A 21,870-nucleotide genomic window follows, 5' to 3' on the forward strand; every position below is an offset into this window, starting at 1 on the left:
GTAGTTTATCCCATGTTATACCACATCGAAGTGTGGCCAACTTCGCACGATAACATACCAAACAGCACATACGTACCATATTGCGGAATCTGGCAGCATCTTGAACACGTTGTTGGTCCCAACTGGTCACCAGCTGCAACGCCTCTTGTGGATCTGATGAACAACACGCCCAGTACAGCTGCTCTCCATCGTCACGCATGGTAACGGTATCTCTCTCTATTCACCATCCGCTTCAAACCGCTTTCTTGCTTCTCTATCCACCACCAATCTCATGAGCCCCCTCCAAGTACAACTCGTCTGACAACCCAAATTTCGGACTGGGCTTCGACGTGTTTGCAGTTCCAGAACGGCAGTCGGTCAGCGGGTCTTGCTCTTCTCTGCCTGGTGCGCCATGCGACTCACCTTTGTCCAACAGTTCTTGTTCACAGTTGCTTTAGTTGCCCAAGCGTACGTTGTCGTCAACTGCGAGGAGGCTAGATCAGTGGCCTCACTGAAAGCAAAAAATTGGCAGCAGTGCTTTCAATCAAACTTTCTGGCGTCGCTGCAAGGCCCCGACCAGGAGAGTCCCGTACCAAGCACGAGCGATCAGTCACCACACACACGAAGCAAGACACATCAAGCAGCCCGCCGATACCGAGATCGAGACCGATGCCGATGCCAAAAAAGGGCAACACCAAGAAGAAGAAGAAGATCAAAAGCAAATCAATGGCAAAAAAGCCAAAGAGAGAGGAAAGCTTGAACCAGACAGAAGAAGGAAAATGCAAGCAACACACCACACACACTCTTACTACTTTGGGGGAAAAGTCAAAGCAGCAACAGTCCTACAAGCAAATTCCAAGCCTGTGCACGTATCAACGTGTACTGCCCCTTTGCCTGCCATGACCCGTTACGAGCAGCTTCTAGAGCACCACGAAGCTGCTTGTACGTACAACGTGTACTGCCCCTTTGCCTGCCATGGCATTACAAACCCGTTGGCTCACTGCCCCTCCAGTCATATCAATCTTATCCCCCCGCCCGGATGCAAGCGACCATTCCTGACGGCGAGCGAGCTAGCTCTAAGCTCTTGACAACAAGCGTCCAAATGGGACGAGCGGCATGATCCCCCATTTTATCGCTCCCAACGACGGCACGACTCGAAGCCTTTGACCGCATCTGTCGCCGAAAAGCCTGAGCGGCGAGGCCCAGATGCTCGCAGAGCCAGTCAACACCGCCTGTGAGGTGCACGGATGTATGCGTGCCAAAGACTGGTTGTACAAGAAGGTCTCAAGCACATGGCCTGGCCTCCCGTTCGGCACGCTTGGCAGCTGGCAGATCATCGTGTTCAATAGCATGCAGGCCCATTCACGATGATTGCACTGGCCTACTTGCCCGTGACGTGTGCAGCGCGTGGCTCAAGAATATCCGATGCAACGTCGGTGTGGCGTTTGAACGATATAATGTTTTGAAAAGACAAGGCATGTCACCTGGCGTGATGTAAAACGCCAGAAGCTGTTGAAGCACAGCATAAAAGTCTTGGTCTGTTATGCCCACTGACAGCCTTGAAGAAGTGTGGCGTCCAGTTTTGGTTACGAGGAACAGTGCATTCTAGAGAGGAGGGTGAAGATGCAAGACATTCATATGGGGTGTTTGAATCCATTCTGGTTGCTGTGTGTTTTTGGTCCAAAAATAGTTTGCACCCATTGAAAGCTGCAGCCCGTGCGTAAATGTGCAAAGCTCCAAGCCCGTTAGCGCTCCGATTCAACACCATCCAGCAACGTCAAACATATCCCCCACCCACCCACGCAAAAGACCATGTCTGACGGCGAGTGAGCCATCTTAAATTAATGACAACTCGCTGATCTATGCCGTTGACAAGGGCGTTCCTTGGTTGAATTCGGAGCGTTGTGGCTGATAGCCACAGTACTGATCGGCTTTTCAATAAAACAGACATTTTGTGGAACTAACAAGCACTGCATGTGCCATTTGTGATATCGTGACAGGTGCCGACATCATACAACACAGTGGGCACTGCTGATGAGTTTAGTTGGGTGTTCAAACAAAAGTGCACGGTGTCACCAACATGACGGAGATTACCCAGCCCATCAACGTTTGTCAGATTGGCGTTGCTCTATGCGTGAACAAGAAAGGGATAGAAGAAGCACACCGGATGACAAGCGGTGTGCGACCAAGAGGAGACACGTGGAGGCATTGAGTCCATTGAATCGCGACGTTTACATACATTGATGAAAAGGTAGTCACCGATGTAAGTCAGGCTGCTTAAGCCAAGGGTGGTCAATAAGTCATTTTGCTACAAAAAGAAAGACGGCATGCCACACGCCGAGCAGCGTCAGCAATAGCTTGAAACTCTCGGGGAGCCACTCGTTTCACCAACTTGGATAAATAGATAGTCTTTAATGTAGGAGAGACGATGCAAGCCATCGATGGTCGCCAATTTCGAGTTGCCCTAATTCAAGAAAAGAGAACGGGTGCCCATGCAGCAACTGGTGGGTGGGTCTATTGTGATGTGCGAGGTGTACTTTTGAGGCACCCGAGCAAAATCGATCACAACGTTTGTGTCAACCACATACGCCAATATAGAGATGATCTCCAATGTATGAAAGGTCATCAAACCCATGGAGGGTGACCAAGGCAGCGTTACTCTGCATGCACCCAAAGCCAGCTCAGCGTTTACGCCAGATCATCGAGGTGTGCGGTGCCTGCATGACCTACTGCAATGCTGACGTAGGTTCCAACTTGGGTGATGCCACCGAGGCCATCTAGGGTGGTCAACTCGTGGTTGTACTGCCGTTGGAAGGGTTGGGCATGTCCATCAGGATGGTCAAGAACAATGCGAGAACCAAGCTCCACCCAGCGAGGCTTACTTTGATGTCAAGGCTTTGGGTAATGTTGGTGAGGCTGCTGAGGCCACCGATGCTGGCTAACCCAAGGTTACTCTACGAGAGAAACCCAGCGAGCTTCAGTTTCATAGCACGCATCCCTCCACCAGACAGCCCCACTGCCTTGGGTCTGCATGCGCACAATAAAACACGGGCAGACCCAATAGTGGGGCCGCTGATAGTATTCAAAAAGCGCAACTTGTGTTTGAAGGCATCGTCGTAGATGCGATGAGGTCTCTGACGTGCTTCTCTTGAGACATACCGCGATGTTGAGATGTGCTCCGAGAAAGATCAGGCTGCGCAGGCCGTCAATGTTCCTCAACGCAGGATTATCCTATCAAGACGGCAAGAGGAAGGTGCCAGACTCCACGGCGTGTGGGAGTACGAATTCGAATTTGACGCTAACAGAGGGCATTTGTATGCTCAAGGACAAACAAGCGGTTGACTCTTTGACGCACATTAATTTGAAGGTGGCCTTGGATGTGGGTGAGGCTGTGCAGGCCCTCGATGTCGGCCAACCCAGAGTTTCTCTATCAACAACGAATACAGAATGAATTGTATACAATGCAAAGCATGTCAGTCGGTCATTGCCAGCCGCCTGAAGTGCGGCTGGGCTGTTTGTGTGGTGCTGCAACCCGCGTACCGATATGACCATGGCTTCGCCGACGAAGGACAAGTTACCAAGGCCAGCGACGTTGGTCAGGGCAGGATTGTTCTACACGTCAGCTTCAATCAGCTTCATGACTCAATGGAAATGAAGAGTGTACAGTGGTTCGATATCGTACGTTGATGCGCACACCGCCGTCGATGCGCGTGACGCGGCCAAGACGCTGTAGTGCAACGGCATTGAGGGCAGCACCACAGCTGTCGAGGTTCAGGTTTCCTTGGATCACGGTGGTAGCGGGAGAGAAAGCTGAAAGATTACAAGTGACGTCACCCGTGTGGATCACAGGGACGGGTGTTGGGTTGGGCGAAATCTCCTCCAATGCATCCACGAGACGACGCAGGTCATCCAGCGCTTGAAGAAAATCGACGCCGTTGAGCCAAATGCGCTGGTGAGACTGGCTGACATTGAAAAATACGTTGCCGTGCTCGTCAACCTTGATCGAGTTGTGTAAACTCAAATCTGTCTGTGGGGAGCACGGGGCTGCACCAGCGCGGGGCGATGCCGCTGGCGTTACTTCCGGCCCCATCATGCTCTCGGCGGCGTGCTGCAAGACGGAAAGCTCGGCTAGAACGTCCATGCCATTGAGAAGAACGCGACGGCCGCTGCTGCTGTTGAGAGTGAGGTCGCCGCATTTACCAGGTTGCAGCACCGTGTCCCCAGACCCGATGCCTGGCTCGGCCAGAACAGGGATCTGCCCCCCTAGGCTGGTGATGGTTTCACGGGCGCCTGAAAGGGCTGCCACGGCGTCGACGTCACCAAAAAGGACTCGCGTAGGCCCATGGGCCTGCGAACTATTGACGCACAAGTCACCATCTTCATTTGACCAGACGTAGGCGTCATCCCCCGTCGCAATGACCAAAGCATTGACAAGCGCAAAGGCCCAAACGCGCCGCTCCACCCCAATCATGCTCCTGTCAAGGTTAGTCCTGCTGACCCGATTCACCCAAAACCCAATACAAGCATTGCCCCACAAGCCAGGCAACTTCACAAGCCCGGGCCCACCCCGCAACAATAAACTCAGCAAGAGCAACGACCCCTCGCCAGCAACCCCTGAGCCACACCAAGTCCAGTGACCCCACCTAACATCGGATCTAAAATGCAACCCAGTCAGGCTTGATTGATCCAGTTGTCCCACGGCCTATGCAATTCCCGCCCACGCCATTCCCTCTCTCGTAAATCTTCTCTCTCTCTCTCTCTCTCTCTCTCTCTCTCAATCTCTCTCACTCTCTCTCTCTCTCAATCTCTCTCTCTCTCTCTCTCTCTCTCTCCCTCACTCTCTCTCTCAATCTCTCTCTCTCTCTCTCTCTCTCTCTCACACACTCTCTCTCTCAATCTCTCTCTCTCTCTCTCTCTCTCTCTCTCTCTCTCTCTCTCTCTAACACACACACACTCTCTCTCTCAATCTCTCTCTCTCTCTCTCTCTAACACACACTCTCTCTCTCAATCTCTCTCTCTCTCTCTCTCTCAACAAAACCAAAAGAAAAAAGGGTTTGTCAGACGAACGACGATCAATCGCCGTCCCACACACATCTCTCGCCAGTACACGCATTTCTCTTTGATTTTCTCACACCTACACACACGTGTGTGTGGAGGCCGTGGAGCGACTTGCTCCGACACCTGCTGCTGCTGCTGCTGCTGCTCCGACACCTGCTGCTGGTGGTTGCTCAGCCCGTCATGCATCTGGCGGCTTGCTTGGGGTGACGTTTGGGGGTGTCATGGCGGATAAAGAGGAGGTGGAGCCACCTTGGGTGGAGGAGGAGCCCACCCGACCGCCGTTTCGGCGCGCAAACTGGGATGCCATTGCCGAGTCGTCGTTTGTGAGCTACGTCCTCTTCCTCTGGTGCTCGCCGCTCGTCGCGTACGGTCGTCGGTTCCTCTTCTCCTCCGAAGACGTCTATGCGCTTCCAGATGACCAAAAGCCCGAGGTCCGCGGCTGCCTTGCGAGAACCCTGTCCCCTGCCCTCCGACCCCTCGCTGCCGTCCTCTTGTTCGGCGCAACCAACTTTTTTTAATTCTTGTCCACCTTGCCCCCTATAGACAGCTGCACGACGCTTTGAGAAAGCTTGGGCACAAGAAGTCGAGCGCCATGGGCCGGTACGAGCAGCACTTGTATATTGCACCCAATGTGCATACACGGCTCTGTGCTGCATCACTCCCGCGCTCCCCACGTGCCGCAGGCCAAAGCTTCCATCCCCCGCGCGCTCTATCACGGCTACCGCGCCTCCATATGGACCTCCATCGTGGTCGCAACCCTGTACATTGTCGTCGCGCTCTTTACCCCACTCCTCGTGCTCAATTCAATCGTGCGCTACCTGGAAGATTCCGGCCCTTATTCCAACCTGATTGGCTTTGGTCTGGGCCTCGCCTTTGCCCTCGCCGCTTGTGAGGTCTTGCGGTGCGCTCTTGGCCCAAGACTCTGCTTCACCCCCTCTTCCTTGATACCTTGGTCTCCCAACATTCCTTGGCCTTCTCAACTCCGTCTTGACATGAATATCTACCTGTGCACCTCTTCCCCGCCTTTTCGCTCTCCCTCTGACCGTCCCTGTCATACCGTCCCGTTGCCGACAGCTCTCTGCTTCTCAACATGTACGGCTTTACGTCCACCCGTTACGGAGTGTCCTTTCGCACCATTATTTTTTGTACGTTGTCAGGCTCCAACCAGTCGTCCATCCCATCCGCGGCACCGCAGCATAAAGTTTTCTACCATCACCCCGTGCGCGCGCGCGCATGCACCGCCACGCCAGCCCACCTCGCTGTGCACATGTCTCACATATATCCTGGGCCCCGCCCTGAATGGCAGGCGCCGTGTTTCGCAAAGCTTTGCGGCTGCGCGACCTCGGGCGCTACTCAGTGGGTGAACTAGTTAACATTTGCAGCAACGACGGCCAGCGTATTCATGATGCAGCCCTATATTCGGCCTTTATATACATCTCCCTTGTTATGGGTCTTGCCGTCCTTGTGGCTAGGTATGTTATCTCCCATTGCCTCGTCCTTGTCCATGCGCCCTCGGTCGTCACCTCATCATGGTCCTTCTACTGCCCCCCTCTCCCCCGTGCTCCTAGTGCCCTTGTTCTGGGTCCAGCCGCGCTAGCCGGTGTCTTTGTGTTCTCTCTCATCGTCCCTATTCAAGTGGTGTTTGCCAAGCAAACCAGCCAGCTCCGAAGGCAGGCCCTCTCCTTCACCGACGCTCGCGTCGCTTTGATGAACGAAATTATCTCTTGCATCAAGGTACGCTTGCCAGTCGCCAGGCACATACGCCACGGCTGCCAGTCGCCAAGCCCATACCCCACGGCAGCCAGTCTTTCTAAACTGTCCTCTCGGCAACCAAGCTTGCTTTTCTCACGGCTACCCGCCTTGATATGCTTAGTTGATCAAAATGTACGCATGGGAGGACTCATTTGCCGATAAAGTGGCTGACTTGCGCCAATCCGAGGCCACCTTCCTTCGCCATGCCGCATTATGGCAAAGCGTGACCGTCTCCCTCATTCCCATCATGCCAGCTGTAGCAGCCATGGTCACGTTTCTAATCCAAGCCTACACGGCAGGCTCCCTCAAAGCCAACGAGGTGCGGTTTGGTGTTTTCTGAAGGCTTCACATGGCTTTGCAGCATCTTGGACGTTGCTCACGTGTTTCTGGCCGCCTGTGTAGGTCTTCACCGTGCTCGCCCTGTTCAATACGCTCCGGTTTTCCTTGTCTGTGCTATCAAGGGTACGTCCCTGTTGCAGAGCATGCTAAGAGTGGCCCAATTTGAAAACTTCTCTCGCGCCCCTTTTTGCCCTCATTGTCTCCCTCACGCCCCTTTGCCCGCATTGCCTCTCCCAGGCTGTCAAGACCGCTGCTGAGGCTGAGCAAGGCGTCAAACGCCTCAAAACATTTTTGCTGCAAGATAACGAACGCATACCTCTTCTGCCTCCTTGTGCGTTGCTTGCTCAAATGGCCGCTTTCAATGCTTCTCTACTTCCCGTGTCCACGCAGTCTGCTTTTGCTTTGGCATCTGGCTTGGTCTTTCTTTGACATTTGGCTTGACCATCCATAGCAAACGCCAATGTGGCCATTCAACTGGACAATGCAGACATTGCCTGGCCGACGCTGCCACCGTCTTCGGCTGTTGGGCCGAACAGTGAGTCAGCCAAGCCTGACGCGGCGCCAACTCCCGTAGTGCTCCTCCGACAAGTAAATTTGGCCATTACTCGCGGTGAGCTCGTTGGTTGCTGCGGCGCCGTGGGCGCAGGCAAATCAACGCTGCTCGCTGCCTTGCTAGCCGAGGCTTTGATTGTGAATGAGAGCGGCCAGGCCTTTATTCGCGAAAGCGTCGCCTTTGTCAGCCAGCAAGCATGGATACAATCGGCCACGCTGCGGGACAACATTCTCTTTGGTCACCCTTTTGAGGAGGAGGCATATCGTCGAGCCGTATTTGCTGCTGGCTTGGAGCCCGATCTACGCCAACTCTCGGCCGGGGACCTGACCTTTATTGGCGAGCGAGGTCTTAACCTGTCGGGTGGTCAAAAACAGCGTGTCAGCCTTGCGCGCGCCCTGTATGCCGCGCAGGACATCTACTTGCTTGATGATCCCCTGAGCGCAGTGGACGTTCACGTTGGCGAGCACATCTTTGAGCACGCTGTTCTCTCGGCCCTCCGAGAAAAAACAGTTTTGCTCGTTACCCATCAATTGCAACACCTCAGCCGTTGCAATCGCGTACTGTTTGTGCATGCGGGCCACGTCCACATTGGCACCTACCACGAGCTGCTGCAACGCAATCCAGACTTTGCCAGCCTGGTTGAGCACCACCTGCGTCAAGTCTCGGAGGAGAAGCCCGTCGAGGACCAAGGCTTGTTGGAAACGTCAAGCCAGCTGTCGGCAGCCGAGCGACACGCCACCGTCACAACAGAGGTGTCTTGCGATGAAGCAACCAGTCCAACCTTGGCCGCATCAAAAGGTTCCAGTCCTGACCCGGCGCTCCGTCTCGGAGATCCAGGAAGCCAAGGCACGGCGCTGGTGCAAGACGAGGGGATGGTGCGCGGGGCCGTGGGTCGTCACACGATCGGCCAATATTTTCGTGCCGCCGGTGGTATTGCTATATTCTCTTTTATTATCGGCCTCTTCTTCGTGGCCATGTTTGCTCGGACCTTTGGTGACTATTACCTTAGCTACTGGATTCAACAGGTGAGCGCAGCGCCTTGTCAAGCGACTCTGATGCTTGATCATTGACACACCGCGCAGCCGCGCTTGTCATGCGTACCGCCATGGAGCTTACACCTGGTCCTGCTTGGATACAGGGCGATGGCTCGAGTCGCACGGGCAATGCAGCTGACAACCCTGACATTGATCGACACGCGTTGGTGTTTAGCATGACCGTGGCCGCCCTGTTAATTTTGCAGGTACTGAATCCAAGGTCGCCCTCGAGCCGAGCGATGATGTGGCAGTTATAAAAGACTTTTTCATCACTCATCACTCACCACAGCGTTTGCATGCTGTATTTCGTTGCTTTGACATCCGGGGTCTTGGCAGTGCGTCCGAGGATACCTTTACTGCCGTCACACCATCAAAGCCTCCAGTCAGATCCATGGTTCTGTTTTCCGCGCCGTGGTGGGCGCCCCTATGGCCTTTTTTGACACCACCCCGACTGGCCGCCTGCTCAATCGATTTAGCAAGGATATGGATGAGATTGACACGGTAAGGACCGCATGACGCGAAATAGATGAGCAGCAGAGTGGATGGTGTCTTCTCGTTTGCTCGACCCCCTCCCACTGATTGACTCTGACGATTGGCTCTTACCTTTGCCACCCCACCGTGCTGCTGCTGATCATTTAGCGACTGCCCTTCTTGGCCGAGCAATTCTTGCAGAATGTGGCACACATTGTGCTTATGCTAGCACTGATTGGGTACATTTTCCCATGGTTCTTGGTTGCTTTGGTGCCCATCTTGGGCTTTTTCTTCTGGCTCGTGCATTACTTTCGCCCGACACAGCGACACATCAAGCGACTGGACAACGTGTCGCGCAGCCCCTTGTTCTCCCACCTCTCTGCAACGCTGCAAGGCCTCAGCACGATTGCAGCCTTTCGCAAGCACGATCAATTTTACTCTGAATTTGTTGAACGTCTGACTACAAACACAAAGTACGCGCTTGTATCGATCGCCTTGAGTGCGATGAGAACAAGTCCACTCTCATCGTCAAACCCTTTTCGATCCGCTCATGCGCTGGCTCCTTTGCCCTGGGTTTTGTTTATGTAGGTCTTTCTTTGGCTTCTACTATTGCTCGCGCTGGTTTTCAGTTCGCCTTGATATCACTACCACCATGATCGTGCTGGCCACGGGAATCACCAGTGTGATCTTGCGCAACCACATCGACCCGGCCCAGGCCGCCTTGAGCATTACGTATGCTCTCTCCATGGGAGGTCAGCCAAAATCGTGCGACTGGCCTGCCATACATTGCGCTTTCAACGACGATGACCCTTCATCTGCGTCCGAAACAACACCGCTCCTTTTTTTCCTTCTTGCAATGCCTCCAGGCATGTTCCAGTATACCACCCGCCTGAGTGCCGAGGTGGAGGGCCGCTTTACCTCCGTGGAGAGACTTCAGGATACCGTGCAAAGCACCCCCCAGGAAGACTCGGCGGGCCTTGAGCCACCGCCCGAGTGGCCAACGCAGGGTGTTGTCGAGTTTGCCTCCGTTTCGGCACGCTACCGCCCTGGTCTTGAAACCGTCCTCAAATCCGTTACTTTTCGGTTCGGCATGACTCGCTGCCTGCAACCGTTCTTGGCTTTTGGGTGCCACTCACGATGGCCACCATCATCCGCTTGTTCAGGGTGGCGGCCATGCAGCACGTGGGCATCGTTGGTCGCACAGGTATGGAACACGGGGCTCTGTCCTCTTCGCACTCAGCTCTTTCTGGTTTTGACCGTCTTCCTTCTTTCCCGCGAGCCATGTCTGTGTCTCATAGTCGCCGCGCTGCCATGTTCTGGCTTTGAACTCGTAGGCGCGGGCAAGTCGTCGCTGACGCAAGTATTGTATCGACTTTTGGAGCTTGAGGCGGGCCAAATCATGGTCGATGGATTGGATATTTCTTCCGTCAAGCTCAATCATCTGCGCTCACGACTCAGCATTATTCCCCAAGTATGAGCCTTGACTGTTCAAGACGCGCACAAGGGTGTGACTACGTGCTCTGACCTGAACGTGGTGTGTAGGAGCCCGTTCTGTTTGTGGGCACGCTAAGATACAACCTCGATCCTTTTGATCGCTACACGGATGATCAAATTTGGACGGCGCTGGGTCAGTTCCCGATCATGAATAACAGGCCACGGTAGACATGAGGGTCATGCTTGCTGTTGCTGTTGAGGACGTTGGTGGTTTCTTGGGGTAACTTGAGGGGAGGGAGGGGGTTGAATCTCGGTGGTCTTTTCCTCATGGTGCTCTGCGTATCTTGGTGCTTGATAGAGCGAGCACACATGCGGGGAGCAATTGATCGCCTTCCCGCACAGTTGAATGCTCCCGTGGTAGAGAATGGCAACAACTTTTCCGTCGGCGAGCGCCAGGTCGGGGTCGATGGACGATTTGCTTTGCCCGCAGTCATGCTTAAAATGGCAGAATCGAAATTGGGCGCCCTGTATCTCTGGAGCCCGCCTCAAAGGCATCGCTTGTCTTGGCAGCTGTTGTGCATGGCCCGTGCTCTGCTGCGCAATTCGCGCATCCTGGTTTTGGATGAGGCTAGTAGCAGTACCGATAGCAAGACGGATAGCCTCCTACAGGCAAGCCACAACGCTGCTGGGTTGCTCGAGGGATTGCCAGTGAGGAGCTTCAATATTCTTGCACTCATGTCGCTATGGCGCCCGTTTTTAGTCGACCATCCGCACGTCGTTTGCGGGCTGCACGGGTGCGTGGGAGCTGCAGCTCGCCAATCCCTGCTTCAGTTTGCTCCGAGTTCCACTTTGCTTGGCCTCATGGGACCTTGCCTTGATTACTGGCCCCGTAGTTATGACCATTGCCCATCGACTGAATACCGTGTTAGACTGTGACATGATCTTGGTGATGGACCAGGGTGAGTTGCGTTCTTACAAGCGCTTTCTGGCCTTTGTGAGGTGTTTCCACTCAGAGTGGGGTCGTGCTGGTGCCATCATTTAGGGGAAATTGCCGAGTACGACAACCCTATCAATCTCCTCCGACAATCCGGTTCGGTCTTCCGTCAGATGGTTGAAGACAGCGGCATTGCGATCAACGCGTCACTGCTCGACAGCGTTCAGCAAGCTCAGCATGAGCGCCGTGCAAGGATCATGGATGTGTGCAGTGCCGCTGCGGAGCATCAACAAACAGACGCACCTGCAACAAGGGTCGTTGACACGGTGCTTGCCAAAGCCCCGCTGCTCAAATCAACCCGCGTTTAGATAGATTTAGCCTGACTTTAGAGGATAGTAGCTTCCAATCAAATCGAGTAGTTCTAGCAATGGCTTGCTGCCTTTTCTTCTCTTCTCTTCTCTTCTCTTCTCTTCTCTTCTCTTCTCTTCTCTTCTCTTCTCTTCTCTTCTCTTCTCTTCTCTTCTCTTCTCTTTCTCTCTTTTTTGTTCTTCTTTCGAGCGCAAGCCCCTGCAGAATCATCACATCTTCAATGCATACTACAAGACTTCAATTGTCCTGGCCCAGCTGACGACTGGTTGCTACAAAATATAATAGTCAAAACCTTGAATATTGCTTTGATGTTCTCAACACTGCACGATATTCATGTTCAGCGTGTAAGTGTTGGTGGCGTTGCGAAAACCGAAGATGTACAGCTGCGCAAGTTGGTCGGATGTGCTGATACCCACATACACCTCATTGTCAGTCGCGGAATTGACGGGTGTGTTAACGCCATTCAAAGTGACCGCCATGTCCAGGTCGCCAACGGCGTGTTCAAACTCAAGCAGAATATCAAGGCCACCGGATTGGCAGACGGGAATGATGAACACGTCCACGTCACCGTATTCGCAGATGGCTAGTCCTTGCAAGGCCACGTCGGTGGCAATCATTGTGGCCGTGGCCACAGAATCATTTGGCTCGAGTGCCGAGTCGGGACAACTTGAACTGCTTGTTGTCGCTGCCATTGTCGTTGTCCTATCTGCTGAAGCATTGGTTGCCAAAGGAAGCGTGCGCTCCTGAGTGGTTGATGATTCTGGGGTCAGGCTGGGCGTCATGACGGTTGGGACACAGCCCGTCGTGATGATCGAAAGGTTGTAGGTGTTTGTATCGCCGAGAAACCCAATGACGGATATGGTCGCATCCGCATCCCGTCCAAGGGTGTTTGTTAACATGACTGATTCATCGTCTGTTTCTGATAGACTTTGATCGAGAAGAGATGCAAGTCTGAGCGTCAGGTCCAGGTCACCAAAGGAGTGCAAAAAAGCTATGGTCACCTGGACTGTCCCGCCCGCACACACTGGAACAACATAGGTATCGTCGGGTTCATTCGAGCACACTGTGAGTCCAGTCATAGCCAGGTTGGGACTCAGCAGTGCTGGTGATGTAGGGCTGTTTGGTTCCAGCACGTCCGGGCTGCATGAGCATCCTGGGGCAGGAAAGGTGGCTGCACACGATGAACTGGTTGTGCTGCTTGGTGATGTATTTGCGGTCGTTGTGCTTGCTGGCATGTTCGTTGATGCCATCCCTGTGGGCGACATGGAGGTGACGGACGTGGTGCTCGCGATGCTCGATGTGGTCGATGTGGTAGATGTGGTTGATGTGGTAGATGTGGTGGTCGTGGCAGATGTGGTCGATGTGGTGGTCGTGGCAGATGTGGTCGATGTGGTGGTCGTGGCAGATGTGGTCGATGTGGACGAGGTGGTCGATGTGGTAGAAGTGGTTGATGTGGTAGATGTGGTCGATGTGGTCGATGTGGTCGATGTGGTCGAGATGGTCGAGGTGGTCGAGGTGGCAGATGTGGTCGAGATGCTTGATGTGGTAGATGTGGTAGAAGTGGTAGATGTGCTTGATGTACTCGACGTGCTCGAGGTGCTTGATGTGCTTGATGTACTCGAGGTGCTCGAAGTACTCGAGGTGCTCGAAGTACTCGAGGTGCTCGAAGTACTCGAAGTGCTCGAAGTACTCGATGTACTCGAGGTGCTTGATGTGCTTGATGTACTCGAGGTGCTTGATGTGCTTGATGTACTCGAGGTGCTCGAGGTGCTTGATGTGCTCGAGGTGCTCGAGGTGGTAGATGTGCTTGATGTACTCGACGTGCTCGAGGTGCTTGATGTGCTTGATGTACTCGAGGTGCTCGAAGTACTCGAGGTGCTCGAAGTACTCGAGGTGCTCGAAGTACTCGAGGTGCTCGAAGTACTCGAAGTACTCGAGGTGCTTGATGTGCTTGATGTACTCGAGGTGCTCGAGGTGCTCGAGGTGCTCGAGGTGCTCGAGGTGCTCGAGGTGCTCGAGGTGCTCGAGGTGCTCGAGGTGCTCGAGGTGCTCGAGGTGCTCGAGGTACTTGACAGCGTGGTTGTCGTAGACGTGGGCTCAATGCCAGGCAAATCTTGCGCAAACAGACTGATAGAACAGGCGCCTTGGTTGAGCAGTGTCGATGCCGAGTTTTCAATACATTCCTCCACTTGTCGTGCCACCTGCTTGTCGACAGGCGCCGAGCATGAGCACATCGGACAGGTTGCCAGCACCATAAGCAGGGCAAAACGCTGACCTTGCTTTTGCGGACAGGGACTGATACTTTGTATTGGGAAAAGCCAGTTGCACTTGGACTGGCAAAAACGAGGTCAGTCGCGTTCCTCAACATCACCTGACAGGGCTGAGGCAACAGTGTTGGCATCAAGGCTGATTGATGGTGGTTGTAACATGACTGGCACAGGCAGTACGGACACAAACCTTTTTGACAGAGATGCACTTGTCCACCACGCTGCGAGACAAGTTGAAGATGGCCAGTTGATCGTTGGCAGTCAGCTGAGCTCCACGCCTTCCGTCACAGACCGCCGCAAAGCTGGCCTGGGTGGCATTTAAGTTGACGCAGCAGAGAGTCAGATCGGACACCCATCACCTCGCTTGATTGATGCAAGTGCAACGGGCAAGTCTTTTACCTGAGTTTTCATGCGAGTGTCATCGCGTTGAGTGCAGGGTTTGAACCAGACGCAAGCTTGAGATGCTTCATCACTAATGCAGTAGCGGGCGCGCAGACACGAGAGTCCTTGCGGGTCGCGGCACGGCACCAAGGTTGTGCACTTGCAGCGCCCAGCTAGAATCAAACACGAGCGAGTCAAGGAGAGGCTGTCGTGGTCAGGCTGAAGATGCGCCATTGTTTTGCTCAAAACTTGACGAGCACGACACGCGGTATACATAACAATAACAAAAACACTTGCGCCCACACGGGCGAGGGTGAGCATCGTACCAACAGCGGCAAAGGCAAAACCGCTGGCAAAGCCAGTCTCCACGGTGTAGCCGCCTTCGGCGCGTTTGATTTTGAAGCCTTGACCGTTGTTATCCTGTCGGAACGGTAGCATAAGCGGCGTGAGCTACACATACAAGAGCGCAGCCCATGACTCGATGGACGTTCGACAGGACACGGCTCCTGACCTCAAAGGCAATTAGGCGCTCGAGGGAAACGAAATTATCGCCAGTGTGAGCAGTTGGGCTCGGCGTGGTAGTCGAGGGCACATGAGTGGTTGGGAGACGGGTAGCGGTGGTGGTGGGTGAAGCTTGACCGAGAATGCAGAGGCAAGCGAGGAGGAGGCTCAAGACGCGCCGCGCACCAACGCACGGCAAAGCATGCACAGCAGCCCAAACCATGCCGACGAACAGACTCAACACGCCAAGAACGAGATGGGCAAGTCACTCATCCAAGGCCAGGCACACTTTGTGGGACACAACGTTGATAGGATCAAGAAAGCGCCGATCGAACAGAGTCGCGGCCATTTGCTGTCGGAAATGGCGAGGCTTGGTCCATGACGCGATGCCACATGCGCACCCCGCGAGGCACGCACAAGCCACCGCAACGCATGACTCCTACCCCCACCCACCACCACCACCACCCCTTTCCTTGCCCACACACACACACACACAGCAACTAGACCAGCCGTACCCTGCACCGACCCCGACCAGCTGACGCACACTTGCCCGCCAACCACAGGCATTTCCTTGCAACCGAGTCAACTGGCACCGCCCCTCCCTCGTATTGTCAGCATGTCATACTTTATAGCCGTTACAAAATGGGCTGTTCTGCCATCTGGGCGTTATGGCGAGGTGTCGGGTGTTCGGTGTTCGGGTCATGGATGCTGTTTACAATCCCGATGTTGTTCATGATCTTGACCTAGGTCAGCTTGCGCCCCTGGATGAGGCGGGGGGCTTGTATCATTCTCAAAACCGGGGACAGGTGTTTTGTCGCAGAAAACCGACACGGAGACACAAACACACACGTGTGCACACCAACACAACACACTCGCGCCGAATTGCGACCATTAGATGGACGCGAGCAAGCGTCGAGCCCAGTGAAACTTGGTGGCGGGTTTTAGCCACGCAACCAATTCAACTATACAATGGACCTTTTGGAGCGTTTCATTCATTCGATTTCATGCGCGATGGCGGTCAGAATAATTAAAATGAGAATTGTGCGCTTGGACCCTCGCTTGGCTGGTCGCAAGCTTCAACAGCCCAAGAGACGAACATCGAGTTCATAGGTATTAACGGCATTAACGTAGCCATAGACCTTGATGAGGGCGGTTTGATTAGAGAAGCTGGGACCAATAAAAGACTCGTTGTCCGAGGCCGAGATGCCATTGGTTGTCAATCCGTTGAGGCGGACAGTCATGTCCAAGTCGCCGTCGGCATGCCGAAAGCGGACGTCCACTTGAAGCTTGCCATTGGCACAGACGTCCACGACATAGACGTCCTCATCGCCGCTGAAACAAATTTCCAAATCAAACCATGAAGTGTTGCCGAGAAGTGTCGTGGCGGTTGCCTCCGAGTCATTTGGTTCAAATTGGCTGTCTGTGCAGACCTTTTGTTGGCAGTGCGAGACGGTGATGCTGAGATTGTACGCATTGGTTTTGCCACCAAAGCTGCCAATCTCGAGGAGACCGGTCGTTGGAGTTTGCAATGGGCTCACGACAAGGGCAAACTCATCATCCGTGGAGCTGGCCCGATCAATGACAAGATCGGCCACTTGCAAACGCATGTCAAGGTCACCCAAAGCATGAGAGAAGAAGAGTCCAATTGCAACGCGCCCTCGCGCGCATATGGGAAACTGGAAGGCGTCCACATCATGAGGACCACAGATAGAGAGCCCAGTGGCTGTCAGATTGGGACTGACTGAAAGTGGGGCGAGTCTGTCGTTTGGCTCAAACCTATCTTCAGCGCAAGTCGGAGCGGGCAGGGACGTGGACGTAGGCGCGGGTTCCGTGGGTCGAGACGTCAACCTCGGCGTCGGCGTTGGCGGAGACCTTGACGTAGACTTGGGCCGAGACCATGATGTGGACGTAGGCGTGGGTGTAGCTTCGGACTTGGGTGTTGGTGCAGTAGTCGACTTGGAAACGGACTCTGCTGTAGATGTGGACGTGGACGTGGACGTGGACGTGGACGTGGACGTGGACGTGGACGTGGACGTCGATGTCGATGTCGATGTCGATGCCGATGTCAATGTCGATGTCGATGTTGATGTCGATGTCGATGTCGATGTCGATGTCGATGTCGATGTCGATGTCGATGTCGATGTCATCGAGGTCAGAGTTTTTGGAACGTCTGGGAGTGAGGAAGGATGCGCGCTGATGGTGCAGCCTTGACGCGTTCGTAGGCGGGCGCTAGCTTTGGCCAGGCACTTGAACAGGCGGCGAGCATCCTGTTCATCAAAAGACAAATGCATCAGGCGAATGGGGATAAAAACAAGGACTTGCACACATGCGTGGGGTGCGGAGAAGGTGAAGAACCAGTTTGCCAGCTGCATAGTACTCCATGCACACGGGCAATGCGGTACCTTGGCAGCCAGAACGGCGACTTGGAGAGTGTAGATGCCCCCGACGTTGGCATTGGCAAAGTGTAGATGGTCCTCACTGCCCAGCGCAACACGGCAGGGCTAAACAGGAGGGTTGGCGGCCCACAACAATACGCAGGTACGAATGGGTCAGCGCCAAAGGACCTTGTCAAAGCGTGGCACAGGACACCTGAGGTTTTGGTTGGCATCAATTATTTACCTTTGTGAGACGCCGACATTGATCAAGAACCGCACGCAGGCGCCCGTATATGTGGGAGCGTTCGATGGCCATGAGCGTAGACCTGTCCGCACCAACACAGGCGGCGTAGAATGTAAACTGCACGGCACGGGACGGGCAAGGTTAGCCGGCAGCGAAATCTGAGATGCTGGGCGTGTGATCCCGCCACATTTCTGCCAAGGAAGGTTGGCATAACAAAATCAAGAACAAAATCAAGGGTTGAGGGATGTACCAAGACCTACCGTGCTCGACATTGGGGTATCGTCGTCTTGCGTGCAAGGCTTGAAGTCGATACAGGGCTTGCTGTCATCGCCAAAGCAGTGGCGGGCACGCAGGCAGGTCAGGGTATCGGGATCATGACAGGGTACGAGGTTGGTGCACTTGCAGCGTCCCACTGTGACGCAGCCGAGGGCGTTAAAACGGTGAGACCTTGTGGCAAGCGTACGGCCAATGCGGCAGGGGCATTGAAGTACTTACGTGCTGGGGCGAGGGTCCAGCCGGTTGCAAACCCATACTCGAGCGCATAGCCGGCTCGGCTGGCGCGCAGCTTGACGCCCTGGCAGCGGTTCTGGTCGTTGCAGCAGCGGCTCTGGTCGTTGCAGCAGCGGCTCTGGTTGTGGGCAGGAGCCTTGTCGCGTCGCTGCTGCCGCGCCCAGTGTCGAGCCAAAGGGCGACCAGTAGCGCCAGCAACAGGCAGCGCACAACCGACAATGCCATCTCATCAACTCTCCTCCGTGCGTCGGGCAAAAGAAAAATTGCGGGACACGCTGCGGCGCGCGGTGCGCGCGCCGTTTGCTTGAGCCAGCCAGCTTTGGTAACATGAGCAAACCCTTGCCTCGACCCTTCTCGACCCACCATGCCCGTGCACTTGCGCATGTCTGATGGTGGACTCTTGCCAGCCCAAACTCTACCGAGAAGTACAAGCCTAGGCCTCATTGCGGCGTTTGTAAAGAGTCTGGACAAGACCTTGACTCCTTTTGACCTACGACGCGACTGTCACGGACAAAGTATTGCTGGTTTTGAAAATCATTTCGTTAAGAACGTTGCAACCACGGTTGACCATGATCCAGATCTCCATGTGTGGTGGTGGGTGAGGCGGTGAGGAAGCAGCAGCTATCACGGGGGGATGCGGCGCTTCTCTTGATGGAGCAGGGCCTCCGCTGCACGCAGGCACCACCGACTTGCTTGCAGCGCACGGGCAAGTCATCCGCGTCTTATTGTTAACAACCCTCTTTAAGTTGTATTTGTGCCCACCAAAACTACCAAATGTACCACCGTTATGGAATGTAGGTTTGTTTTGTCACACATCGTCACACTTTTGTGATAAAATCTGACTTTTGACACACTTTTTTGATGTTGATTCTTCATGATGATTGCAAACACCGCTTGTTGTACGCTTTTCAGGTGTTGCCCCCTCACTCCTTCTCTGTTTTCCTTACTCTCTCACGCCTTCTTGCTCTCTCTCTTCTTCTCTCTCTCTGTCTTTCTTTATTGACGTGTTCACACTCGAGTGACATGTTTTGCTGGGATTGTTACCGTGTTTGCCACACTTGTATGCAGATGTGACAAACATTACACCGGCATCAAACACAAACATTTGCGAACGACCTGATGCTTGACACTTGCAGGTGCTCACCCTCACGCTCTTCCACCACCACCCCTGCTCACCTCAACCTCTGCTCACAACGCAAACTTCATGCCAAAACACCCTAACCCTTCATACCAACCTCACCCCCCTCTAAACACCCGACCCCCGCTCATCCACCCCTCTGCTTGCTTTGCTCCCCGTGGTGATACTTTTTTTTTTGGTCGTTTTTTATTTGCGCGCGATAAGGTACGGCCCCCCTCGATCGTGTGCCCTTCGCCCCGCCTCCCTCTCCCGCCTTCCTCCGTGCGAGCCCAGCAAGCTCTGTTTTCGAGGTTGCCTTCGTCTTCGTCCTTGTCTCTGTGCCTCCCTTCTTTTCCCCTTCTCTTCGGCTTCTTCCTCGCCGATCGCTTTTTCTGCTTGATTCCGCGCGGGGGAGGAAGCAACATTGCCTTCTTCGATATCTGCCTCTTGCCGTCTTTGCCGCGCTCACTAGGGCCCCCGATCGCGTCTTGCCGCTGGTGGTTGGTGGGGTTCAACGTGGCAGGGAGTGTTGCCGACGTTTTCAACATGCTGACCAAGACCTTTGTTGCCCTGGCCTGCCTGGCTGCCACTGCCGTATGTTGCTGCTCCCCCGACGCGGCTCCGAAATTTGATTCGCGCCGCCATGGACACGAGGTCACCTCGGCCCTGCCCTAAACTCACAACGCCACCCTACGCTCACCATGCTCATGCTGTGCAATCGCAGACGGCCTCCTGGCCCGATATTCAAGTGAGCTCGCAGAATGTGACCGTCTCGGGTCTCAGTGCCGGCGCTTTCTTTGCCGTGCAGTACCATGTGGCCTTTTCTGCCTCCATCACCGGCGCCGGCATTGTGGCCGGCGGCCCCTACTACTGCGCCGAGGACGAGATGGCCGAGGCCCTCACAAGTACGTTTCCCGAAATCCCAACCGCTCCCGTCTAAAACGCCGACTAGTCCTTGCGTCGCTCACCTTTGTACCTCAATGTGCGCCACAGTGTGCATGAACACTCCCGAGATGATCAACCTGGAACGCCTCTACTCGGCCACCGAGGGTTTTGCGGCCAGCAAGTCGATTGATGCCACCTCCAACATGGCCTCGGACAACGTCTACCTTTACTCAGGCACCAACGACCACGTCGTCAACTCGGCTGCCATGCACAAGCTGCAAACCTGTGCGTGCTCCGCGCATGCTCCCATCTTGTCGGCGCTGTGTTGCCCGGTGCTTATCGCCTTGCCGTGCCATCGATACGCTCTCTAGACTACGAGCACTACGTCACCAATGGTAACATTACTACCGAGTACACTGTCGACTCGGCCCACGGCATGCCCACCCTTGACTACGGCAACCCTTGCAGCCTTCAGGGCGAGCCCTACATTCAGAAGTGCGAGTACGATGGTGCTGGCCACATCCTCCAGGTGCGGCCTGTCAAGGGATCTCGAGCTTGATCTGCCACCTTTTTGTCTGGATTGTTTCACAAAGCACTTACAACCCCCTTGCTTCTGACCACCCCTGTTCCCTCTGCGTCAGACCCTGTACGGCACTCTGAACCCCCGTGGCACCGCCTCGGACAGCAACATCATCTCCTTTGATCAGACGGCCTTTGGCAGCGCTGATGCCCTCCTTGGCCCGACTGGGTATGTTCTTCGCCTCCATGACATGCCTTGGCACCTGCCTGGAAAGGCCAGCTCACAAAGGAAAACCCCCCAAATCATGCATGTGTTGGCGCGCAGTTACATGTATGTGCCCACGGCCTGCCGCAATGCTTCTGCTTGCCGCCTCCACATTGTCTTCCACGGCTGCCAGCAGCAGATTGAGCGCATCCATGTACGTTGACCCCTTTGATCAACAACGGCTGGAGAGTGAGGCGCGCGCCGACAACATCACTTGATTGCCACCACCCAAACTCACCCTGACATGTTTGATCGCGTGACGCGCAGGAGGACTACATCAAGCACACCGGCTACAATGAGTGGGCTGAGTCCAACAACCTCGTCATTCTGTACCCTCAGTGCAAGGCCACCGAGCTCGTACGTCATGGCTTGGCAACCGCTGGCTGCAAGTGTGACTCACGGGCTTTGCTGTGTTTTGTGTCGATGGGGCTCACGCTTGCGCCTCGTGTGTGCCCGCGTTACAGGTTGGCAACCCCAACGCCTGCTTCGACTGGTGGGGCTACACCAACAAGCAGTACGCCACCCAGAATGGCTCCCAGATGAAGGTTATCCGCGCCATGCAGGACAAGCTCACTGGTGCCTCCAAGTAAAGACTTGACCCCACCTGTTCTTCCCTTGGCTTGGGAAGAAGCCCTGCGCGCTCCATATACTGCCAGCGCCAGCCCTACAAACCAAATTGAAAGCCTTAGAGTTGCCTTCCGCTTCCCGTCCCGTCCCCTCCAAACGATGACCCCTTGCCCAAAGATGAGCATGCCCTCCTGCCCTTCCTTGATCTGAGATACCACTGGCTTGAAGCCTCCTTCCTCCCCATTCCATAATAACATGAAGCTGTTAGAAAAAAACTCGAGTTGATCTCTTTCTCTCTTCTCTCTTCTCTCTCACT

At 54.6% G+C, this 21,870-nt stretch overlaps 4 protein-coding genes across 4 annotated transcripts; 2 read left to right on the forward strand and 2 right to left on the reverse strand.

Annotated features, from left to right (window-relative positions):
* Positions 1-2,667: 2,667 nt before the first annotated feature.
* Positions 2,668-4,120, reverse strand: MONBRDRAFT_25069 (uncharacterized protein; the record flags this gene model as incomplete). Its single annotated transcript, XM_001745554.1, has 5 exons — positions 2,668-2,781; positions 2,862-2,933; positions 3,139-3,210; positions 3,335-3,406; positions 3,662-4,120. The coding sequence occupies 5 exons, from the start codon at positions 4,118-4,120 to the stop codon at positions 2,668-2,670; spliced, it is 789 nt and encodes a 262-aa protein (XP_001745606.1).
* A 274-nt stretch (positions 4,121-4,394) lies between these two features.
* MONBRDRAFT_25070 (uncharacterized protein) lies at positions 4,395-11,922 on the forward strand (the record flags this gene model as incomplete). Its single annotated transcript, XM_001745413.1, has 26 exons — positions 4,395-4,607; positions 4,670-5,123; positions 5,212-5,468; positions 5,581-5,637; positions 5,721-5,938; positions 6,112-6,182; positions 6,344-6,509; positions 6,606-6,771; positions 6,911-7,108; positions 7,192-7,251; positions 7,366-7,459; positions 7,580-7,663; positions 7,775-8,706; positions 8,820-8,921; positions 9,052-9,216; positions 9,355-9,659; positions 9,775-9,938; positions 10,053-10,269; positions 10,350-10,390; positions 10,521-10,657; positions 10,729-10,813; positions 10,979-11,076; positions 11,191-11,328; positions 11,381-11,414; positions 11,514-11,579; positions 11,663-11,922. The coding sequence occupies 26 exons, from the start codon at positions 4,395-4,397 to the stop codon at positions 11,920-11,922; spliced, it is 4,782 nt and encodes a 1,593-aa protein (XP_001745465.1).
* Positions 11,923-12,237: 315 nt separating this feature from the next.
* On the reverse strand, positions 12,238-18,645 carry MONBRDRAFT_7874 (uncharacterized protein; the record flags this gene model as incomplete). The annotated part of the gene is made up of 12 exons (XM_001745555.1): positions 12,238-12,842; positions 12,988-13,990; positions 14,381-14,497; positions 14,590-14,744; positions 14,898-14,991; positions 16,170-16,748; positions 16,882-17,265; positions 17,475-17,573; positions 17,692-17,808; positions 17,952-18,103; positions 18,187-18,352; positions 18,565-18,645. The coding sequence occupies 12 exons, from the start codon at positions 18,643-18,645 to the stop codon at positions 12,238-12,240; spliced, it is 3,552 nt and encodes a 1,183-aa protein (XP_001745607.1).
* A 1,194-nt stretch (positions 18,646-19,839) lies between these two features.
* Positions 19,840-21,682, forward strand: MONBRDRAFT_32243 (uncharacterized protein). The gene is made up of 8 exons (XM_001745414.1): positions 19,840-19,912; positions 20,043-20,223; positions 20,312-20,488; positions 20,575-20,732; positions 20,845-20,951; positions 21,048-21,141; positions 21,255-21,344; positions 21,452-21,682. The coding sequence occupies exons 1-8, from the start codon at positions 19,865-19,867 to the stop codon at positions 21,575-21,577; spliced, it is 981 nt and encodes a 326-aa protein (XP_001745466.1). The 5' UTR covers positions 19,840-19,864; the 3' UTR covers positions 21,578-21,682.
* The last annotated feature ends 188 nt before the right edge of the window (positions 21,683-21,870 follow it).

Source organism: Monosiga brevicollis, genomic scaffold (assembly GCF_000002865.3).
Source record: "Monosiga brevicollis MX1 MONBRscaffold_9 genomic scaffold, whole genome shotgun sequence".
NCBI classification, from domain to species: domain Eukaryota; class Choanoflagellata; order Craspedida; family Salpingoecidae; genus Monosiga; species Monosiga brevicollis.

Excerpts from the sequence above, each read along its gene's own strand:
- MONBRDRAFT_32243 (XM_001745414.1), top strand. The coding sequence starts at position 19,865 with ATGCTGACCAAGACCTTTGTTGCCCTGGCCTGCCTGGCTGCCACTGCC. Across the intron at positions 20,224-20,311 it reads GATGGCCGAGGCCCTCACAA|TGTGCATGAACACTCCCGAG; the intron begins GTACGTTTCCCG and ends TGTGCGCCACAG. Across the intron at positions 20,489-20,574 it reads CATGCACAAGCTGCAAACCT|ACTACGAGCACTACGTCACC; the intron begins GTGCGTGCTCCG and ends TACGCTCTCTAG.